This window comes from Hypanus sabinus, chromosome 6, assembly GCF_030144855.1.
Source record: "Hypanus sabinus isolate sHypSab1 chromosome 6, sHypSab1.hap1, whole genome shotgun sequence".
Lineage (NCBI taxonomy): Eukaryota > Metazoa > Chordata > Chondrichthyes > Myliobatiformes > Dasyatidae > Hypanus > Hypanus sabinus.
Genome location: NC_082711.1, coordinates 99,815,804 through 99,839,149, shown reverse-complemented (window position 1 = coordinate 99,839,149; position 23,346 = coordinate 99,815,804). Strand labels below are relative to the sequence as shown.

The following is a 23,346-nucleotide window of genomic DNA, read 5'->3' as shown; positions in this document are numbered from 1 at the left end:
GCTGACTAAGGTTCTTTGCGGGAATGGGACCCACTCCCGGGGTTTCATGACTGGCCATTGTTCGGCATGCCAAGGGCTTGGCCTAGGAGTCCACTCGGCTTTGGAAACCTGGAATCACGAGGCACCGGAGTCGGGTGGATCGAGGGTCGGTGTCACAGAAGGAGACCCATGCATCATTGGGGGAGTCAGAATATCTGTGGCTGTGTGCCCAGAGACTCGTGATCTTTGGTCAAAGAGCTCGAAAAAAGCAATGCAGTGAACTTTTAACATCGTAAATCAATGAGTTGTTTGTTATGCCACCGTTCTCACTGTGAAAATGGAGATATTTCTTTCTCAGAGAGAGAGAGGGAGATGGTGGTGGGTGCTGATGCTTTTTTTTTGCTGGTGGCAGGAGGGGGGTATCGTTGCTTGCTGCCACTTGAGTGTGGGAGGGGTTGCTGGGAGGGACCTTGGGATTAGGGCATTCCTCTGTTTTCAGGGATGGTTGTGAAGAAAAAGCAATTCAGGATGTATATTATATATATTTCTCTGACATTAAATGTACCTTTGAAACCTTTGATTTGAGACCATTTCATACACTGTAAATAAGCCAAAAAGAGAAAGAGAGTTGATTTGAAGTGTCCTTTTTCTGTATATTTTACCACATAAATACTCTGTGGAATGGAAGTCAAAAACAAGTGTATCGTTGTGCTTTCAATCTATCTAGTTTATAATCTATCGGACTACATAATTGCTTTCCACAGATATACAGGCAGATTAAGGAAAGATGTAAAAACCAATAAATTTGTTGTTATGGGGAATTTCAACTTCCCAAATATAAACTGGGCCCTTCTGAATACAAGAGGTTTAGATGGGGCAGAATTAGAGTTTCTTCAATCAATAGGTAGACAGTCCACCAAAAGGAGGGGCTGTTTTTGACCTGGTCTTGGGTAATAAGCCTGGCCAGGTGACCAGACTTCCAGCGGGTGAACAGTTAGGGAACAGTGACAACAACTCCTTAAGTTTTAAGACAGCTATAAATAAGGTCAAGTATGGACCTTGCAGGAGACGATTAATGTGGAACAAAGTAAATTACAAGCATTAGGCAGGAACTAGGGAGAATTAACAGGGAAGAGCTGTTTTTGGGCAAATCTACATCTGACATGTGGAGGGAGTTTAAAGTCTTAGGTCTTTATTCTTTGGAGTGTAGAAGGTTGAGGGGGGACTTGATAGAGGTATTTAAAATTATGAGGGGGATAGGTAGAGTTGACATGGATAGGCTTTTTCCATTGAGAGTAGGGGAGATTCAAACAAGAGGACATGAGTTGAGAGTTAAGGGGCAAAAGTTTAGGGGTAACTCGAGGGGAAACTTCTTTACTCAGAGAGTGGTAGCTGTGTGGAACGAGCTTCCAGTAGAAGTGGTAGAGGCAGGTTCGATTTTGTCATTTAAAATAAATTGGATATGTATATGGACAGGAAAGGAATGGAAGGTTATGGGCTGAGTGCAGGTTGGTGGGACTAGGTGAGAGTAAGCGTTCAGCACAGAATAGAAGGGCCAAGATGGCCTGTTTCCATGCTGTAATTGTTATATGGTTATATGATTATAAATATCAACTGGACAAAGTACAGGGCAGGTATGCTCCAGTAAGAAGGAAGGACAAGAATGGCAAGGTAAAGGAACTTTGTATGTCAAGAGAGGTGATGAATTTAGTTAAGATGAAAAAAATATGTGAAGCTTAGGAAGTTAGAATCAAATGGAGGCCTTGAGGATTATAAAGAAAACACTCAAGAGGGGAATTAAGAAAGCAAGGAGCGGCCATGAAAAGTCCTCGGCAAGTAGAATTGAAGAGAATCCCAAGGCATTTCATACATATATCAAGAGCAAGAGGATAAGTAGGGAGGGGGCAAGATCACTCAAGAATAAAGTGGGGGAACATCTTCTTGGATGCAGAGGATGGAGGTGAAGTCCTTAATGAGTACTTTACATCAGTATTTACTACGGAGATTGACATGCAGGATGGGAAGATGAGTGCTAAAAGTATTGATATTTTAGGGTATTTTGAGGTAAAGAAGGAAGTAGTGTTAGATCTCTTAAAGAGCATTAAGATGGATAAATCCCCAAGGCCTGATGGGATATATCCCAGGTTATTGAGAAAGGTAAGGGAGGAGATTGCAAGGGCCTTGACTACAGGCCAGGTCCTGGAGTATTGGCAAGTAGCAAATATTGAGCCATTATTCAAGAACAGATCCAATGATAACCCTGAAAACCATAGACCAGCGAGACTCACGTCATTGATAGGGAAATAGCTGGAGGAATTTTTTAGGGATAGGATTTATGAGCATTTTGAAAACTATGGTCTAATTATTGAGATCTAGCATGGCATTATGTGGAGCAAGTTATGTCTTACTAAATCAAGGTTTTTGATGAGGTGATGAGGATGATTGTTGAAGGTAGAACTGTGATGTTGTATACACGGATTTTAGTAAGGTGCTAGACAAAGTCCTTCACGGGAGGCTCAACCAGGAGATGAAGATGCCTGGGATCCATGGTGAATTGGCCATTTGGATTAAAATTGGCTTGCCCATGAAACACAAAGGGTAGTGCTCTAAGGGATTTATTCTAGCTGGACATCAGTGATTAGTGTTGTTCCAAATGGATCTGGACCTGGGACCTCTGCTGTTTGTGATGTATATAAATGACCTGGATGAAAATGTAGAGGGTTGGGTTAGTTTGTAGATGATATGAAGATTGGTTCCAAGTTCAAAGTAAATTTGTTTTTAAAAATACATATATTTCACCATATACAACCCTAAGATTCATTTTCTTGCAGGCATTCACAGAAATTACAAAGAAACACAATAGAATCATTGAAAAACCAAACACAACAAAATGCATGAGCAGCCAATGTACAACAGACTGTGTGAATACAAAAAGAAAATAAAATACACAAGCAATAAATATCGAGAACATGAGATAAAGAGTCCTTGAAAGTAAGACCACAGGTTGTGGGATCAGTTCAGTGATGGGGAGAGTGACAATGAGTGAAGTCATCGCCTTTGGTTTAAGAACCTGATTCTTGAGGGTCATAACTGTTCCTGAGCCCAGTGGTGAGGGTCCTGAGGCTCCTGTACCTCCTTCATAATGACAGCAGTGAGAAGAGAACATGTTATGGACAGCATAGAAGCCTGGTGAAGCATACAGCAGGATATGGATCAGTTGCAGAAATGGGTGGAGAAATGGCAGAGCCGGCCAAATGTGAATTGTTGCACCTTGATATGTCAAATACAAAGAGATAGCACACAGAGCTCTTGGGGAGCAAGTACATGGCTCTGTAAAAGTAGCTCCATAGGTTGATAAGATGGCTAAAAAGCCATATGACATGCTTGCCTTTGTAAGTCGAGGCTTTGAGTTCAGTATTCAGGAGATGCCGCTTTATAAAACTCTAGTAGGGTGGCATTTGAAGAATTGCATACAGTTCTGGTTGCCCCATTATTGGAAGGATGTTAAGGCCTTGGAGAGGGTGCAGAAAAGGTACACCAGAGTGTTGCCTGGGTGACAGGACAAGTGAAATAATGAGAGCTTGGACAAACTTGGTTTTTTTTCTGGAGCGGCAGAGGCTGAGGGGAGAACTGATAGAGGTTTATAAGATTATAAGAGGTATAGATAGTGTGGACAGACAATATCTTTTTCCAGGGTAGAAATGTTTAATACCAAAGGGCATGCACTTAAGGTAAGAGGGGATAAATTCAAAGGAGATGTGAGGGGCGAGTTTTTTTACACAGAAAGTGGTGGGTGTCTAGAATATGTTGCCTACTGTGGTGATAGAGGCAGAAACATTCGAGACTTTTAAGAACTGCTTAGATAGGCACATAGATGTGAGGAAAATGGAAGGATATAGACATTGTGTAGGCAGAAGAGATTAGTTTAGTTGGCAATTTGATTACTAATTTAATTGGTTTGGCACAACAAGGCCTGTTCCTGAGCTGAACTATTCTATGTTCTACAATCTGTTATATATATTAGGATTTACTTTTGTTGTAAAGTGAACCAGTTTCTTAAAAGGAATGTTGTGTCCCTGAAAATGTGAAGTAATGCACATTTAATTTTCATCATTTGGAAGCTGAAAGCATTTTAGGACATATTTCTTGCACAGTCAAAAGGAGACTAAAAGCAGTGACATGATGGACCATGTAAAGTAAAAGCATTTGATATTATAGGACATGATTTTTACTTAAACTTGAGACCTACTGCATATTTTTCAGAAAAAATAAAATAGCACTTTATTTATATGGACACACAAGCAGTATTTTATTTTTTGAATTTTTCAACAATCAAGTTCACTTGAAGATCATTAAAGTGCATCTTGAATGCCAGTTTAAACATTCTGGACATAACACAGAAAGAAAGAAAGTGTATGTTTTATTTTTTTTTATTATTCAACACATCAATACATTTTAATGGCCTTCCGACTTCTGCAACAATATTGCTAAAACATACTTCACTTGTAATTAGAACTTTGAAGCTGATGTCCAATAACTGTTTTAGAAGCAACATTAAGAAAAAATACATCTTAAAATAATACAACCTTTCTGTTTTAACATTTAACATAGACTTAAAATGGCTGTGAATATATGCAATTAAAGATTTTACTTAATCATTGCCTTGATTAATAAAATGCATCAAATTCTGTGGGTACGTTTGTGGTTTGTCTTCCTTCCTCTTCACCCCAACCCAAATCCCAAATTCATACTATGATTTCCAATTGGAAAGGCAGCATTGGTGTATGAATGCTGGTATTTAAATATACCTTGGAAAGGAAAAGAAAAGACATGTAAACAATAAGCATGTTAAACTGCTGGAGATTTCCCTAGTTGTATGTTAGCTGTTGAAGCTTCCAACGAATATTTGCAATAATAAATATACCAGACATGGATCTACAAGAATGAAAAGGCTGGCTCCCAAACGTAACATTTTTTCCTATATTACAACAGGGACTATATTTTGGAGGCAATTCCCTGGGGAAGGAAACCTGAAGATATGAAGGGTACAAGTACATCCTTTATAAAACTCAGAATATTTTCTGAATTCACGTCGTTGCAGACTGAAGAATCTTCTCATTAAATCAAAAGGCAATTGTTGTCATTTTTGAACAGCTTTACAATAATCTGTTACATTATACATGTTTTATGTAAGTGACCATCTCTTTTTTTTATCTTCCAAAGCAACATAAAATAGTTTCTTTTTCTCTCCCCATTTTTGCTAAACGATGTCATTTTAGTTCAGTTTATGTTTTTTTTTCCAGAATTAAATGCTTGCAGCTTCATTGGGCCAGAGAATTTGTTCCTATAATTTTCCCAATACAACATCAACTAAACTTTACAAATAGTCAGTTTACACTCTATCTGTTTTTCGAAAGAAGGAGAACTTTTTTTTGGCCTGAGCTTAAAACTTGCTTTTTATCCTCCTTGTTCTAAGACCGCCTGTTGGCTAAACATGATGGGAGAGAAAAAGAAGAAAAGCAATTTCATTAGAAAATATATCAGTGACATAGATATCATATCCATATGGCATGCTGCATTTAGCAAATGTTTACAAATATAAGACAATTGCTATGCATTTTGTTGAGCTATAGTTCTCTGGATTAAAACAGAACTTGTCCATTCAAACTCAACATCTAGTACCAGTGGTAGTTTGTCACCATGTATTCCAGACTGCTTTTAAACTAACATTGGTTGTAATATCGCAGATTAAAACCAGATTAGTTCTGAGTCATCAACTGATCTCTAATTTTGAGTAACTAAGGAATTACATAACATTGAACAATTATATAAAAAAAAACAAATAGTAATCAAAGTGTATCAAAAGTGCAAATTGTGTTATTTACAGCATTGGAATCAGTTGAGCTCCTAAAAATACATAAGTAATAGTGCATATTAAAGATTTCCTTTGGAACTCCTACCAGTGGAATGGACACGTCTTATAGGATGGTCCATGGAGGGATGTGGTAATGTAGAAGAAGATGGTGAAGACTGTGTTCTGGAAACAGGCCTGTGCTTCTCTGATCCTGTCATGCCAACCATAGCCATCTCAGTTTGGTATGCTCCAAGCTGGTGGGCACGCTGATGATCCAGGAGCTGATATTACCATAGAAACAACACAGTAGGAAGAAATGTGAGAGGGATCAAATAAGGCACTTGGAGAAACATGTCAACAAATGAAGTTCATTAGGTCAGAGCCATAATAAACACTGTGAAGACCTGAAGCCTAGTCAATAAATCCCTTCAGCAGATGTTCTCACCCTGTCAGTCACTACCACCATTTAGCAAAAGAAGTTTCTTGAACCCTTATTTTGCATTTTCTTAGACTGCTTTCTTTCCTGAAACATCTGACTAACATCAAAATATTAATTCTAAAGCAATATAAAGAAGAAAGTATGTGCATTTTACTAATATATCAAAATGAAAATATACTGTACTGATATGGCAATGGGAATGTTAAGTTATGGGCATGATAAAACTTTATCATTGCGAATATATTTAATCTTGCATGGCATTTATGTGTAGCTTTCTAACTTTGAAGTATGATTTTTCCCTTCTATCTCTGAAAAGCCTTGTGCACTCAGCTACACAGCTGAAAGCAGTTAAGAAAAATATAAGCTGAAAATGAAAGTAGATCTTTATAAGAAAGGTACTGAGCTAGATGTTCATCAGCTTACTGTATGTCTCCATATTTTGAGAGGTGCAATGCAGGGGACCATGCCAGTTAAGGGCAAAGGCATGGGAATTAGATGTTGAAACATGCGTATCTTTGAAAGTGTGATCAAGGGCAAAGACCTTTTCTCTGCAATCTCTCACCACGGGGAAAGTGGCCATTGCCAACAGAGCAAAGGAGGACAGCAATTATGCATTGGCCACCACATTATGTCAGGACACATGCATGGATGACTATGATTTGAATTTCATTTTTGGGGCTTTGGAAAGAAGTTCACCAAGTTAATGCATTAGTTAATGCATAATATGAGGGAATTTAAAAATGACTGTATTGATGAAAAAAGAAGAAATCAATAATGATGCAGACTTGAAATTTATTGCATTATTAAACTACTTTGCCACAGCAAAACCTTTTGGACATACTTAATATTAATGTATTGTTTCTTTTGTACTGCAATTAATTTATCAATGTTCTCATTATATGGAAGTGTCTGAAGTTTATAATTTATAACAACACCTACAGTCCTTAAAGCAAAGCAAACAGTAATGACTTTTGCATAGTCTTTTAGCTTACATAGCAAGCAGTTAAAGTGCTAGGAATGTCATAGAAGAGTAAATTTGCAAATAAAATGTATTAGACAGAAACAGTAGCCAATGCTCATATAGCATCAATAATACAGCAGTAAATAAAAATAAAATGGCTGACATAGTAGGGCAACTGATCAAAGATGTAAATTTTAGGGAGCAGCTAACAAAGGAGGAAGAGATGGAAATGTTTATAGAACTATGTTCAGATCTTATCCAGTTCTCTTTTGAATACTACTTTGAATTTGCTTCCCCGCTATCTTTGATGGAGCAAAGAAGTCTCCAACTACCTGCTGAGTAGAAATGCTTTGCTTTCTGGCACTTCTGCTACTTTTGTGAATCAACTTTGTTTGCCTTTGTTCGTTAGGTTTGTCATTGAGATCACAGCAGCACTTTTTGTTTAATCTGTCTGTACATTTTGTGTTTGAATACCTCCATTACATCCCTTAGCTTTTTCATGAGGTCCTCACATCTTCCCTAAAGATTGATGCTGAGAATGGGGCACGATATTTTAAATATTGGTTAAATATAACCAATATGTTATAAAGGATGATCATGACTTTCTTGTCCGTGTATTCAGCCTCTCTTTATAAAACCCATATTCATTGTTTCTCAACCTGTTCTTCCATTTTCTTTAAACCATGTATTTATAGCTTCACAGTTTGCCCTACTTTTAGAATTGTACACTTTAATATATTGCATTCCCTTGATTTTCTTATAATGGTATACTACTTTACATTTCTCAACAGGAAGCTTCATTTGCCAACAAATTGTTTATCTCACTAGTCTGTTTTATGTCCCATTTAAATATACTAACCTGTTCTGAGTTCACTTGCACATTTGGAGGTTGCGCGCACTTCACCAAATACAGATCAGTTCCAACAATACATATTGGAAAATGTAACAGTCTGAATTCCCAGCCTTCTCTGAATATATCTACAGTATATTTCTGTATACTTCCAAAAAAAAAATTCTCAACTGCTCTTACTGGGACAAATTTTGTCTTTAATAAATCAATGTTGATTTTCTCTAATCAATTTACATCTGATTATTAATTTGTCCATAATTATTAGTTTTTTGCATTCTCACATGTTAAGGTTAAATTAATCTATCTATACTTACTGAGTCTATCGCAACATACACCCTCTTTTGAAAAAGGTTTTTCCCATTTTTATTCCCATTTTTATACCCTGTATCTGCTGATGTTTAAATGATTACAGCCAGGACCTCTGCAGTTCCCTCCCTTTCTTTCCTCAATAAGACACATTGCTTTTGGAGTAACTGATTTGTCCATGGTAAGCGGAACCTATCTTTCTAGTGTCTCCTCTTTAACCGTTTCTACTTCATCCGGACTCTCAATTACATCTTCCTTTGCTGTGACATCAGTAGGATGCAAAATACTCACTTAATACCTCAGCTATACATTTTTCCTCTATGAGTACATTTCCTTTCTTGTCTTTGATTGGCTCTGTCTTTCCTCTTACAATCTATTTCTTGTTTGCATGCTAATAAAATAATTTTAAGTTCCTTAAAATATCTTTTGGCTCCCTTTTATGTTTTCTACCAGTTCCTTTTTCCACCCATGCTCTCTCTTATTCCTGTTTTATTTACCCTTTGAACATCCTTTATTCAGACTGGTTCCTATTTGGGTGAAATGGCAATTGTCACATGTTTTTTATCCTTGTTCCCCCCCTCAGTTTTACTATCTATATTTTTGTTCATGGAGCTCTTGTTTTAACTTTTCTACCCATCTCCCTCATGGGACTGTATCTAAACAGGAGTTGAATCATCTTTATTTTTAAGGCCTCTAGTTCAATTAGTGTTTAAATAGCAAAACTCAATCTGTTTCCAACTAATTGAAATTAGCCCTTCTCTAATTTACTTTCTTCCCCTTTGAATATTCAACATAATTCTCAATATTTTATGATTGTTAGGGATAAGAAATAGAAGCAGGCCATTCGATCTTTTTGCCTACTCCACCATTCAATAAGATCAACACTGGGAATATTGTCTGCAGGTCTTGTCTTCCTGATTTTGTCTTTCTAATGAAGGAAGGATATAGTTGAAATAGAGAGAATAAGGAGGAACAAACATTCATGACTGAGGTGAGAAGAAATTTCATCCAGAGAGTAATAAATCTTTGGAATTCTCTACCCAACAGAGTTGTATCTGCTGAGCTGCAAGTATCTTCAAGAGAGTTCTGAAATTGTCTTTTAAACTTTTGATAATTTCTCAGATTGTTGGCAACATTTCTGGAAACTGTGGAAAAGCAGGGGCGCATCAGGATGGGCCATGGGCAACTTTGGTTTTCGTTGGGTGCAGACTGCTCTTCTTTGTGAAGAGGATATTAGGAACCACACAGTTGCAAACATTCAGTGCAATGTGGAGTAGGGAAATGAAATTTGCTGGTTAAGTCCAACAGCAATCTAGCCTGCATAATTTATTCCAAAATGCCTGCAATGCAATCCTTGTTTTCGAGTTTCATGAATCAAATCAACAGAGCATTTGTTCAGGTATTCAATAACAGCTTTTGAAGGTGATTAAATTGCTTGCAAATTGCTATAATAATAATACACTAAGCACATTGCACCAGCTGGTTACTGCAGAAATCCAATAATTCTTCAGCATTTTAATCAGCAGTTGATTTCATTTCTCTACCTGGAGTGTGAGGGAAAAAAGAAATAAGGGAAAGAGCTTGTACGCAAAATGATGTTCATTTTTTCCCTTTAATAGCACCACAGTTTGCTAAATGAGCTCTCAGCTAGGTTGTGAAAATATTGCTTTCATTCCTGCTGTTGTATTACATTCTTCAGAATCATGCACAATTTATGCTGTACTGAAACAAGTGAATTTCATATATCATGAATGAATTTAATTAAAAGAGTGACTCATTCTTCCATATCACATAATACACATAATAACTCAAAGCAGGTCTATGGTGTAAATAATTATTAGAGCAGTGGCCAAGTCAGAATTCAAAATATTTAAAAGACAGGTTGCTGTCCTTGTGGCTGAGTGCACAGATGTCCCATCGTGTCTGATACTAGCTGGTACTGTGCCATTCCCACACCAGGATAACCTGGGCTTCTGTGTTGGTCATTGCTGGGGTAACTGAGCTCAGCTAGACCACAACAACTAAACTCAGCACCTTTGGATTAATGATAGGAGAAATCAGTCAGGGTTCCTACTTTCAGAACACATGCCTGCTTATCATCAAAGGACATTCCTAGACTCAATAATAATTAAAATGTTTTAGAACTTTTCAAAAATAAGAAAGGATGCTTATTACTGGAAAATATACATTGTGGGGACAGGATGCAGCTGATCAAAGATCAACCAGCGATCATAATCTAAGCCTTAAATATTTAACAAACCCAATACTTAGGTCTAGAATATTACATCTATAATAAAATGACTGAAAATATATGAACAAACTCTAATGTTAGCATATTCATCAATTTGAATTGTAACTATCTGCATTGTAAATAAATGGCCAAATTTTAATTTTTGATTCCAAAGAAAGGGACAAATAATAGAGCAGTACAGCACAGGAACAGGCCATTCAGCCCACAATGTCATGCTGAACCAGCTAAAAAGCAAATCAAAACACCCAAACACTAATCCTTCCTAACCACACCATGACCATATCTCTCCAACTTCCTTATATCCATGTGCCAAGGCAAACGTCTTTTAAAAGCCTCCGATCTATTTGCCTCTACCACCATATCAGGCATTCGTGTCTCCCTGAGTAAAAAACACCCATCGCATCCTCTTTGAACCTACCATCTCTTACTTTCAATGTATGCCCTCCAGTGTACAATACATAGCCAGTCTGACATCATCCATTAAACTTAGTTCAGTTCAATTTCAGTTTATTTTCATTTAGAAACCATAAATGCAATGCAGTTAAAAAATGAGACAACGTTCTCCAGAATGATATCACAAAGGCACACAACAAAACAGACTACACCAGAAAATATACATGAAAATCATAGCTCTAAGATTCTAAGTTTTCAGCTAGTTTACATCATGAGAAGCGGCATGATAAAGCAGAGCCAATCAAATTTATCAGGAAGAAGTACAGTCGACGTTTCGGGCCGAGACCCTTCTTCCTATAGATGCTGTCTGGCCCACTGCGTTCCACCAGCATTCTGTGTGTGTTGCCTGAATTTCCAGGATCTGCAGATTTCCTCATGTTTGCAAATTTATCAGGCCAAGCCAATGCCACCAAAAAGAATGCCGTTGATTAAAATGGTATAAGCCTCAGTCAAGATCATTATTACCACCAGCCATAATGGTTAATAACTATTTTCTAAAGGAGAGCACTGCACTGCCCTGATTTCAGTGCTCAGGTTTCAGTGGGAGAAATTAATTCACGTCTCAGGGAAGACTGGAAATTATACTGCAGATCAAAAATTCATCCACATATTTCATGATTATGTCACATAATCAAATAAAGAATGATTATTTGCCTGGAATAGTCCTGTGTCTTTCAGATTGAATTTATTCTTTTACTTTTAAATCTCTGCAAAATGTATTGTAATTTACACACAAAATTCAAATTTAACAAAATTATTTAACTCTTGTCATAAATTTCTTCTGGCATCTGGAAATCATGAGCTTTAAAATGTCTGCTTAATCTGTTATCTGCCAGCTAACAGAAGGTTAATAATGTGACAGAAACAGTTGTGTGAAAAATATTATCCAACTGAGACTAGATTAAATTGATTCTACCAAAGTTGCTTTGTTTACTTATGGTTAAGATCACTTATAAAGTTCAAGATAATTTTAACAGCAGTGTTTGCTGTGAACTTGTACCAAATGAGCTTCAATATTCTGCAGAGAAAATTGCACAAAATTAGTGTTGACTCTTAATTATTCTCCAATGTAGTCCTTGATATGTCACAGGCAGTCTTGGTATTGTCCAGATTTCCTGCAATCACTTCAGATATGTGGACCATGCCTAGTGAAATGACCCAGATGATCCAACTGCCATCCCATCCTTAACAGCATGCAACTTTTTTTTTGTTAATAATCAGCATTCTCTAACAAAGCAATTGAAACTTCCTTGAAGTCTAGAGCATATGCAACTCTGGGGCATGGAATAGTAACAGGACAATATACTAATTATTTTATGATTCAAAGTTTTTCAATATATATAGCTGTTCTTCTAATGTTTTCATTTGAGACAGGATCTTCAGCTTAACCTTTGTCTGAGATCTCATCAATGTGATTTCATCAAGCTGGAAGCTAGAAATTGACTTGAAACTTCACACTGCCATTACCACGTACAGTCTGTCAGCTTCACTTTGATACTGGTGTCCTAAAGACACCATTCAAAAATCAAGTAAAATGCATTCACTGGTCAATAGTTTAAGAGAAGCTCTGCTCCACTAAAGAGCAACAACAAATGGATCATTCTTCCACGTTCACGCCTGAATCCCCAAAACTGCCAAAACTTACCAACTCATTCCATCTGGTAGTTTACTTCCACATTATGAACAACTTCTCAATTTACACTTTCAGTCCAGATGAAGGGGTTCCACACACAACGTTGATTGTCCATTTCCCTCTACAGATACTGCATGAACCAGTAAGATCCTCCAGTGCTCAGTGAGGTGCAAGAGATGGTTGCATGTCATTTCAAAGTGTGTCTTCCCTCCGTTTTCCCATTTCAATCACTGGTGCACCACAGGGCTATCAGTTTAGCCCTCTGCCCTACTCAGTTTATACATAACTGTGAGGCTAAGCACAGGACCAAAGCCATATTTAAGTTTGCTGATGCCACCACCATTGTTAGCTGAGTCAAAGGTGGTGATGAATTAGCATTTACTGTAGGAGGGAGATTGAGAATTTGGCCAATGGTGCCACAACAACAACCCCTTGCTTTTGGTCAGCAAAACCAAACTACTGTCTACAGGAGTAGGAAACCAGAGGTCCATGAGCCAATCTGCATCAGGAGACCAGAAGTGGTGAGGGTCAAAACTTTAAATTGCTCAGTGTTGCCATTTCAAAGAATCTTTCCTGGGTCCCGCACATAAGTGTCATTATAAAGAAGGCACGGTAATGTGTCTACTTTCTTAGAAGTTTGTGAAGATTTGGAGTGTCAGCTAAAACTTTGATAAACTTCTAGGTGCACGGTGGAGAGTATACTGACTGGTTGAATCATGACCTGATATGGAAACACCAACAGAAAAGCCTACAAAAAGAAGTGGATGCAGCCCAGTCCATCTCGGGTAAAACCCTCTCCAACATTGAGCACACCAACAAGGAGCGCTGTCACAGGAAAGCAGCATTCATCAGTAAAGATCCCTACAATTCAGCACATGCCATCAGGAAGGAGGTACAGAAGTAGGTACAGACGTCTTAGGTCCCACTCTACCAGGTTCAGGAACGGTTATTATCCCTCAGCCATTAGGTTACTGAGCCAGAGTGGATAACTTCACTCACCCCAGCACTAAACTGATTCCACAGCCTATGGACTTACTTTCAGGGACTCTACAACACAAACCCTTTTGTCTTGTCCATACTGCCACTCAAGGACACACACGCAGCCTCATCCGAGGCTTGAACTAACGACCTTCAGATCGCTAGCCCAAAGCCTAAACCACTTGGCCACACGCCAACACTGGCTGTTTGCCCTTCTTTGTTTGTGTGTAGATTTTCATTGATTCTATTGTGTTTATTTGTATTTACTGTGAATGCCAGCAAGAAATTGATCTCAGCGTAGTGTATGGTGACATTTATGTAATTTTATAATAAATCTACTTCGAACTTTCAATATAATGGGACAACACTATTTCAATATAAGGTATTGCCCCTTCAAGTTCAACAGATAGCCACAGTGAATGATATCTTAAGTGCTCCTGATGACACTTATTCATGAGATTATAACTCAGCCAGACCACAAATGAAACTGGTCTAATTCAATAAATCTTCTTTAAACCAGATACCTAATATTGCGACAAATCATGCAAGGTGAAGTTGTTTCCTTAGTGCATCACAAGTAATTCTGGAGGTCTACAGTATGTGCAGCCAACCTCATTCTTGAATTCAGGATTGGTGTTTGAGATGTAGAAGCATCTCTAAGAAGTGTTCATATCTACTTTGAATGTGCATCTACCTTGAGCATGGCTATTTCCCCCATAAATGGACGTGAGAAATCCACCAGTATCGTCAGGCATGGTTTGTTCATGTTGTTATTTCCAGTGATGGAACAACATCGCTGCATTTCCAAAGAACCACACCTTTCCTGGATAGCGAGCTCATATCTTCTTTCTGTAGTGTAATAATAACACATCCTTTCATATATTTCTCCTCATCTTTTCCGGATATAACTCAGTCGCCACTTTATTAGATACAGGATTGTATCCAATAAGGTGGCCTCAGGAGCAGAACCTGGCACGGTCTTCCACTGCTATAGCTCATCCAATACAAGGTTCAACACATTACACATTCAGAGATGCTCTTCTGCAGACCACTGTTGTAATGAATAGTTACTTGAGTTACTGTTGACTTCCAGTCAGCTTGAACCCGTCTCCTCTGACCTCTCTCATTAACAAGGCATTTTCACCTACAGTACTGCCGCTCACTGGATTTTATCTTTGTTTTCACACCATTTCCTGTAAATTCAAGAGACTGTTGGGCATGAAAATCCTAGGGAGTCAGCAGCTTATGAGGTACTCAAACCACCCCATCTGGCACCAACAGCCTTTTTATGGTCAAAAACACTTAGATCGCATTTCTTTCTCATTTTGATGGTTGGTCTGAGTATCAACTGAACCTCTTGGCCACCTCTACATGTTTAAATGCATTGAGTTGCTGCACATGATTAGCCAATTAGATATTTGCATTCATGGGTAGGTATACAGTTATACCTAACAGAGTAGTCACTGACTGTATTTGTGCACCGAGGAAAGGGTAGGATCACATCCTATAATGTTAGCAAAGTTTTGGTTTGCAACTGGAATACTACTTATTCTAGTAGTGACAAACTTTTGACATAGTGTTACACATACAGGCAGTTGACTATCACATCCACATCATAATAGTACTGTCCACACTGTGCTTTGGAATGTAATTATAATCATAAAATGTAAGTATTAATTCTGTAGCTTAGCTGATACCTTACATGGGCATAGAGTTCATAAAAATCATAAAGTTCTGGTTATGTGAAGTTCTTATCACTCTTGAAATGATAACTAAACCTTTCCTGTCCAGTTATGAGTACTTTATTCTGCTTCAGGAAATGACCTTGATGAAAGCACCATTCTCCGTAACCTGTGATGTAAGTATGTTGTTGCTGTATTATGTTATATCACAGGATAGCAACCTCTTCTTCACTGAATCATAATAAACTAGAAACTACAATTTCAGCAAAATATGCTTTGATTCTTGTTTCAACATTCACTCATATGTTGTCTTGTGATTCAGCATCTTGCAATTATCCATAATTTTTGGACAAATGCCCAGAGCTCAATCTATCCAGTATGGAAATCTACTGTATTATCTTGGTAAAGTCCAAGATGAGCATTTGTTGCTGAGTACTCAGAACATATGTCTTACTCAGTTTGCTGATAAGCTATGATATTTCAAGGATGAAAAGGTCTGTCCCCCTCCTGAGTGACAAAAGTCATCAAAGGTGGGTTGTATTTGTCTGGCCATGTTTCTCTATCAGTTGCTAGCAAAATCCAAATGAGTGTCTTGGATGTGAAACATCGATGGGTTCTCTGTACCCAGATGCAAACTGACTTTTTGAGTCCTTCCATGATTTTCTTTCTTCAAAAGTTGGATTTCTAGAATGTGCATTTTTATTTACTTCTCACTCTAACTTATCCTAGGAGCAGTCTAGACATAAAAGACAAATGGTTTGAGTTTCCCAAGCATTGCTCAACTTCCTGCTCAAGCATTCAGGCTATTGCAAAAGTTGTGCTACATTCCAGTGGTGGTCTGCAGTGTTTACTATCAGACCAGAAGGCTCATCAAATCTGTTCTGTCATTCCATCATAGCTAACTGACAAATCAACCTTCACTTTAAATATACTCAATGACTTGGCCTCCACAGCCATCAAGGCAAAGAACTCCACAGTTTCATCACCCTCTTGATAAAGAAATTCCTCCTTATCTCCATTCTAAATGGATGTCACTCTATTCTGAGGTTGCACCCTCTGGTCCTGGACTCCGCACTATAGAAAATATCCTCTCCATATCCATTCTATCTATGGCTTTCAATATTCGATAGCTTTCAATGAGATACTCCCTCATTCTTCTAAATTCCTGTGAGTGCAGGCCCAGAGCCTTCAAACACTCCTCATATGATAACCCTTTCTTTCCCAGAATACTTTCTGTGAACCTCTTTTGAACGTTCAACCTTCCTTAGATAAGGAGCTTAAAACTGCTCACAGTACTCCAAGTGAGGCCTCAACATTACATTCTTGCTTTTGTATTCCAGTCCTCTTGAAATGACATAAAACGTAAGAAAAGCAGCTGCAACACAGACCCTTTTTGAATGGCAAGAAGGGTTATGGGAGAAGGCAGGAGATTGGGGCTGAGTGGGCAATGGATCTGCCGTGATGAAATGGCAGAGCAGACTTGATAGGCTAAATTCTCTAATTCTGCTTCTGTATCTTCTGGTCTTACTTTTGAAAGCTGGAAGGGTACCTATTATTAATTATTACAGACATTATTCATGTACCTTAAAATGATTGATGAAAACTAAATGTACTTAGTGTGCTCGCAGTCCTAAAGTCAAGCATGTCATACAAGTTAGTGTTTGTGGAGAACAAACTCATGTGGTAGTAGCTAATTCAGTTAATATGAGAAGATAGAAATTCAAATGAAATATATAATTTTAAGAATATGGATATTTTACGTAATGGCAAATTAAATGCAGCAGAAACTTTGCTTGTTTATATTACATATACAGCCACATTCAATGTTTGTTTAGGTCAAGTTCATACACATGCAGTAATGTATTTTCTGCCATTACTTTGACAATTTAAGTTTAATTGTCATTTAACCATATATGAATACTCATGAATACAGCCAAGTGAGACAGCATTCCTACAGGGTCAAGGCACAAAGACATATTACCAAGTCACACACAGTAAGCACCCACGTGTTTACAATCACGACTAAGGGGTAGGCAGCCTTTATCTGCCCCTGCTGTCGTCCAATGAATCAGTGAATTGAACTTGCGACATACGAGATTAACAATGTCCAAAGGGGTCTTGCGATCACAAGAACAGTCATCATGATAGCCACTCACTCTTTGACTGTAAGCCTCCATTGACTCAGGCAGCTGCACATTCGCAGCTCCTTCATTATCTCTGCCAGCAAGCAACTCGCTGATGATGTAGACCTGCAGTACATTAAGTACTTAATATAGACCAGAATCTTGCGATCATTTGTTGAAGTAGAACTGTAGCACCCTTTGTTGACCCCATAGAAGCCACTGCGAACAGTTACGCCACAATCTTGCCGGAAGAGGCCAAGGACTCAGCTCCAAAAATACCTAATTTTCCTTCATTCTATAATACAGTCGGCCCTCCTTATCCGCGGGGGGATTGGTTCTGGGACCTCCTACGGATACCAAAAAATGTGGATGCTCAAGTCCCTTATTTAACCTGTCTCAGTGCGGTGGTCTTTAGGACTCAGTGGAACCCCGGACTTTATTTAACATGTCTCAGTGTGGTGGACATTAGGACCCAGCGGTGAAGCTCTGAATCCACGGTGTTTCTATTCACAAAAATAATCATGATCACGACTGAAAATAAGGTGGTAATAATAAAGTGATCAAAAAGAGGAGAAACGCCATTGGTCACTGGAAAAGTGTTAGGCTACAGTCAGTCAACGATCGGAACAATTTTAATGGAGCATGTGAAAGGCCTTGCTCCGATGAAAGCTACAATTATTACTGAGCAACGCAGTGGTTTAATTATTGAAATATGTAAGTTTCTTAAGTGTTTTATATACACAGAAAGGTAAAATATGTACTATATACTAAGAAAAATATTTGACTAATTGACGCTAAATAATACCGGATGTACCTGTTCTGACTTCAAATTCGACGTAAAGATGGACTCAGGAATGGAACTCATTCATAACCCAGGGACTGCCTGTACTTTTAAGTCATTTCTAGATTACTTATAATACCTAATACAATGTAAATGCTATGTAAATAGTTGTTATACTGTATTGTTTAAGGAATAATGAAAAGAAAAAAATAGTCTGTACATGCTCAAACAATACACGCTGAGGAGAGAACTTCTAGGTTTTCCTGATTCGCGGTTTGTTGAATCTGCGTGTGTGGAATCTGCGTGTAAGGATGGTCAACTGTATATAATCGAACTTGTGAGATATGCCACCACTCCAAAGATAGCAACCCAGTAACATTGAAGGGTAAAGAAGAGAAAACCTCCTGTTATGAGTTTCTTCTGCATTTTGTTCCCCCTTGAAACTAGTCATAGAATGAATGATTCAATTACATCTGATCATTCATCACATCCCAGATTTTATTCAAACCTGCACTGTGAACTTTGGAAAAGACATTGAAGAGCTTGAAATAAACCAACATATTATTTTACAGAACTCAAGATGCTCATTGGAAATTCTCTCTCCATTATTTTAACTCAGTCATGAAGAAATACAAGAAAAAGAGCTGAAACATTTGTTAAAGAATTCGACATAAGATATTCAACCTACTCAGGTAAGTTATTCTAAATTGCCAGTTCATTGTGGAAAGAGCAATGAGTGCCATTTCTTTGTCATTCGGGTATAAAACATACATCAGACTGGAGGAAGTGCCCTTAACTGATGGGTGCAGAATGCTGGGTAGAGTCCAATATTGCCTCTTGAGCCTCATTACTAATTGGGAGAGCTAGCCCCCTTGCTGTGCTTCTTCAGACAGAATGTCTGAGAGAGTTCAGTGTCAATGGGTGATTAATAATATATTTTGGCTCCACACAATTAGTCTGCAAGCAACTTGTTGACTATGTAGACCTGTAGTACCTCTGTGGAATACTTCAAAGCTAGACTCTTTATCAAAACTCATTATTAGCTATATTAATTTCCATAGATGCTGGTTAGTTTTCTTAAAAACATTTTTCCCTCAATATTTGAAGAGATCTCTTCACTTTTTGACATGGTTCATGGCTGGAGAAACTCAGCTATGGAAATGAATAACCAGTTGACATTTCAAGCTGAGACCTTTCATCAGGACTGGAAAGGAAGTGGGATGAAGCCAGAATAAGGAGGTTGGGATTGGAGAAGTAGAAGCTAGAAAGTGATAGGTGAAGCCAGGAGGGTGGGAGGTGGAATGAAGTAAAAAGCTGGGAGGTCATAGGTAGGGAATGTAAAGGGCTGGTAATTAAGGAATTTCATAGAAAATGGGAGTGGACCATGGGAGAAAAACAAGGTGAAGGGGCATCGGAGGGGGGAGGTGATAGGCAGGTGAGGAGAAGAAAAGAGGTAAGAGGGAACCCAAATTGGGGAATTGAAGAATTGGGAAGGGAAAGGGGGGAAATTATTGGAATTTAGAGAATTTGATGCTGATGCCATTAGTTTGGAGGCTACTCAGATGCTCTTCCAACCTGAAAATGGCCTCATTCCGACAATAGAGGAATCCATGGACTGACATGCTAGAATAGGAACGAGGATTGGAATTAAAATGGTTAGCTAACTGGCAATCCTGAATTTTGCCCATTGAGAGGAGGTGCTCGACAAAGCGGTCTGTAAAACTACATTGGATTGCACCAATGAGGGAAGTGGGGGGAGCATTTGGCAGCACTGGAGCTGACGACTTGTAGGTGAAGTGTTGCCTCACCTGGTAGAACAAAATGATCTGGGAGTACAGACCCATAATTCCATGAAGGTAGCATCACAGGTAGATAGGGTTGTAAAGAGAGCTTTTGTCCCTCATGAATCAGAGTCCAGGGTACAGGACTTGGGGTATTATAATGAAGTTGTATAAGACATTGGTCAGGGCAAATATGGAGTATTTTGTGGAATTCTGGTCATCTGCCTATAGGAAGGATATCAATAAGATTGACAGAGTACAGAGAAAATTTACAGGGATATATCCATATCTAATTTATGAATTACTTAATTTATTTAGAGGTAGAACAAGCCCTTCCAGCCCAATGAGTTGCACCATCTAGCATCCCATCTATTTAATACTAGCCTAATCAAAAACCATTTTACAATGATGAATTAACCTGCTAACCATTACGTCTTTGAACTGTGTGCTCTCTTCTAAGCATTCTGGTTACAGTGAATCAGTGCCCCAGAGAATGGGATCTCCATCACTGGCTCTTCTACGGGGAACAAGAGGGGTTGGTAGCTATGTCAGAGGGTGACATACCCATGGCAGAGGCAGAGCATAAATTTTGGAGCAACTTGACCTAGAACAGGTAATTCTTCCATGCAGAAAGGTTAGAGGTGGCAAGGCATTGCAGAACCATCTCTTCTTGCTGATTGACACTTTCTGACTAACCATTGGTCTGCAGATGATAGCCAGAGGACAAACTCATGGGGTGTAGAGGAGGGAACCAGAAGCGGGAGATGAATCTGACGTAATGGCCTGAGGGAAGTCATGGAGGTAAACCACATGTTGGAGAACAATTTTTGCCATTGCAGTGGCTGACAGAGGCTTGGGGAGGGCAATGAAGTGGACTGCTTTGGAGAAATGGCCCACCACCATCATGGTCACCATGGCCCCATAGGAAAGTGGCAAACCTATTATGAAATCCATTGTGATGCGGGACCACGGGCGTCCAGAGGCCATGGGAGCCATAGAAGCCCAAACTGGTTGGAAGATATTGACTGGGTGCATAGGAACCGGGCAGCGATGAAGTGGCATACATCTGTGATCTCAGAAAACCCAGATGAAAGTTATGCAACTGGATGACCTGAGAGGGGTGTGGAATTTGTCCATTTCAGCTGGGTCAAACTGTCATGACAGCATCTGTCTTAGTGTTCTTGGAGTCAGGTTGGTAACAGATGATCAAGTTCAATTGCTCTAAGAGGAGGGCCCAACAATCCTGACATCGGTTGAGTTGGTGGTCTATTGTATAGATATGAGTTTATAGTGTTCAGTTCAGATCAGGAAGGACTCAACGCTTCCCATCAGCGATTGTCTCTATTCTTCCAAGGCCAACTTGATGTTGGGTAGTTACCGGTCTCCTACTCCAATTCAATGCTATGTAGAGTTGAACTTGCAAGAAGAAGGTGCTGGGAGAGGATCGTCCAGTCTCCTACATCTGATGCGTCTACCTCTACCACAAAAGGCCTGGAGGCATTAGGATGGTGGTAGTGAAGCCTCTCTTGAGCTCCTTGAAAGTGTGGTCTGCAGCTGAAAACCAGATTATCTGCAGGTAGGTGACTGGGTGAGGGATGCGAGAGGTACATCAGTTTGGCTGTAATTTCAAATGAAATGGCTGTAGAAGTTGGAGAAGTCCAAGAAGTGCTGTAACTGTTAGAGGGAAATTGATTGGGTTCATCTTCCTGCTGGATGCAGATCTGGCTACATGTGCTTCATGGGTCCAGTCTGGTGAAGATCTGGGCCCTGCAAAATGCTTTGAATGTGCTATCCATCAAGGGGAGAGGGTAGCCATTCTTAGGTTTGAGTCCATGGTAGTCAATGCAGGTACGAAGTTCCCCATTTTTCTTTTTGACAAAGGAGAATCCTGCACCAGCTGGGTACTGGGATGGGCATCCATTGAAGTGCTCAAGCACTGGAATCCAAGACTCCAAGGGAGGAGGTTGAGTGGCCTGGGTTTGCTGTATCAAGATGGAAAGTTGGTTGAGAGTGGTGAGCAGATGGTCAATGGTTTCCTGCTTCTTCTGGATCATGCACTCATGTCAGCGAATAAGTTCCTTAGGGCAAGCAAACTCTGCTGTGACACTCATCCTGTCAGGAAATGTAGAGGAGTCTTGACCCAAAAGCAGAGCTGCAGAGACAAGTTAGCAGTAAACGATCCTTTACTAATAAACTGCAAAATGGCAAGCCACGAGGGGCTACAGAACAAGGGAGAAGAGCAACTAAGCACAACAGTCAACAAGGTAACTGCAAGCTAGAAGAAATTGGTTGAAGCCAGCTGGTTCAATGGGTGAACAGGGGATGTGGATGAGAGTTGGGTTTAAATAGGCTGCAGGTGATGAGTTGGAAATGAATGGTAGGTGATTCCTGTTAGCTGGGTGGTGCCTGTCTGTGCAGGTCTGACAGTTCTCTGATAATAGAATGTTATTCTGAAAACACTACAGAATTTCTAGTTACCTTAGTGAAAAAACAAAGGACATTTTGCATTCTCGCTCTTGCGAGTGCTCTGTCTAAATATTTTCTATTTCTCACAGAAGGTGATAATGGATTTTATGAAGTAGTTGTCAATATTTGAAAATTTATAAACTGATGCTTGTAATGTTAAGGGATGCTGCTTAGAATGATGATAGAGGCTTTCTCCTTTATATCTCATATTATATTCACATAAATTTGCAGCTAACTGTTTTTCTCACACAGTTTTATATTGACACAGGGTTTGTTGTTGATTTTTTTAATCAGGAAGTTAGACATGCTTTGACAAAATGATCTATTGATTACAAGGCTATTTTTTGTGGCCTTTCTCAAAATAAATCAATTATCTCTAAATGAGGCATTCACCTAATGTTAAGCAATTACTAACTACCGCAACCCCTATAAAGAAGAGTCACAACAATTGGACAGCTCAGTGCCCGCAAGACAGCAAATAGTGTTTATAGTAATTCCTTACAGCTGTCAGAAGCAGGAAGTCTCCAAAAGAGCCATTCACTCGCTCAGGGGTGAAGGTCTTTGATATTGCAGTGTGCTTTCTACCCAGTACAGCAAGGTCAGTCGAACACATAAAGAGCAGCGATTAAAGAAATACAATATTAGCAAAGTGTGGCAAACCTTTCAAAGAAATTTTTGACATTATGATTCCATTTCAGAAGCTCCTTGGGCTATTTATGTTAGATATATGACGAAGGATAACTCATTTAGCAATGGCATTCCGGAGAACTTTTTTGAAGTCTGCCGCTGGAGAAAAGCTAGACACTATT

The 23,346-nt window shown here is 38.9% G+C and overlaps 1 protein-coding gene across 1 annotated transcript in view; it reads right to left on the bottom strand.

Moving 5' to 3' along the window:
• Window positions 1-4,275: 4,275 nt before the first annotated feature.
• Window positions 4,276-23,346, bottom strand: part of LOC132395719 (histone deacetylase 9-like) — a 470,412-nt gene continuing 451,341 nt past the window's right edge. Inside the window, exons 13-14 of the mRNA XM_059972669.1 lie at window positions 5,940-6,114; window positions 4,276-4,787 (exon numbers count right to left, since the gene is read on the bottom strand). Coding sequence (XP_059828652.1) covers window positions 4,702-4,787; window positions 5,940-6,114 — 261 coding nt within the window. The 3' untranslated portion in view covers window positions 4,276-4,701. The remainder of the gene's footprint in view (window positions 4,788-5,939; window positions 6,115-23,346) is intronic.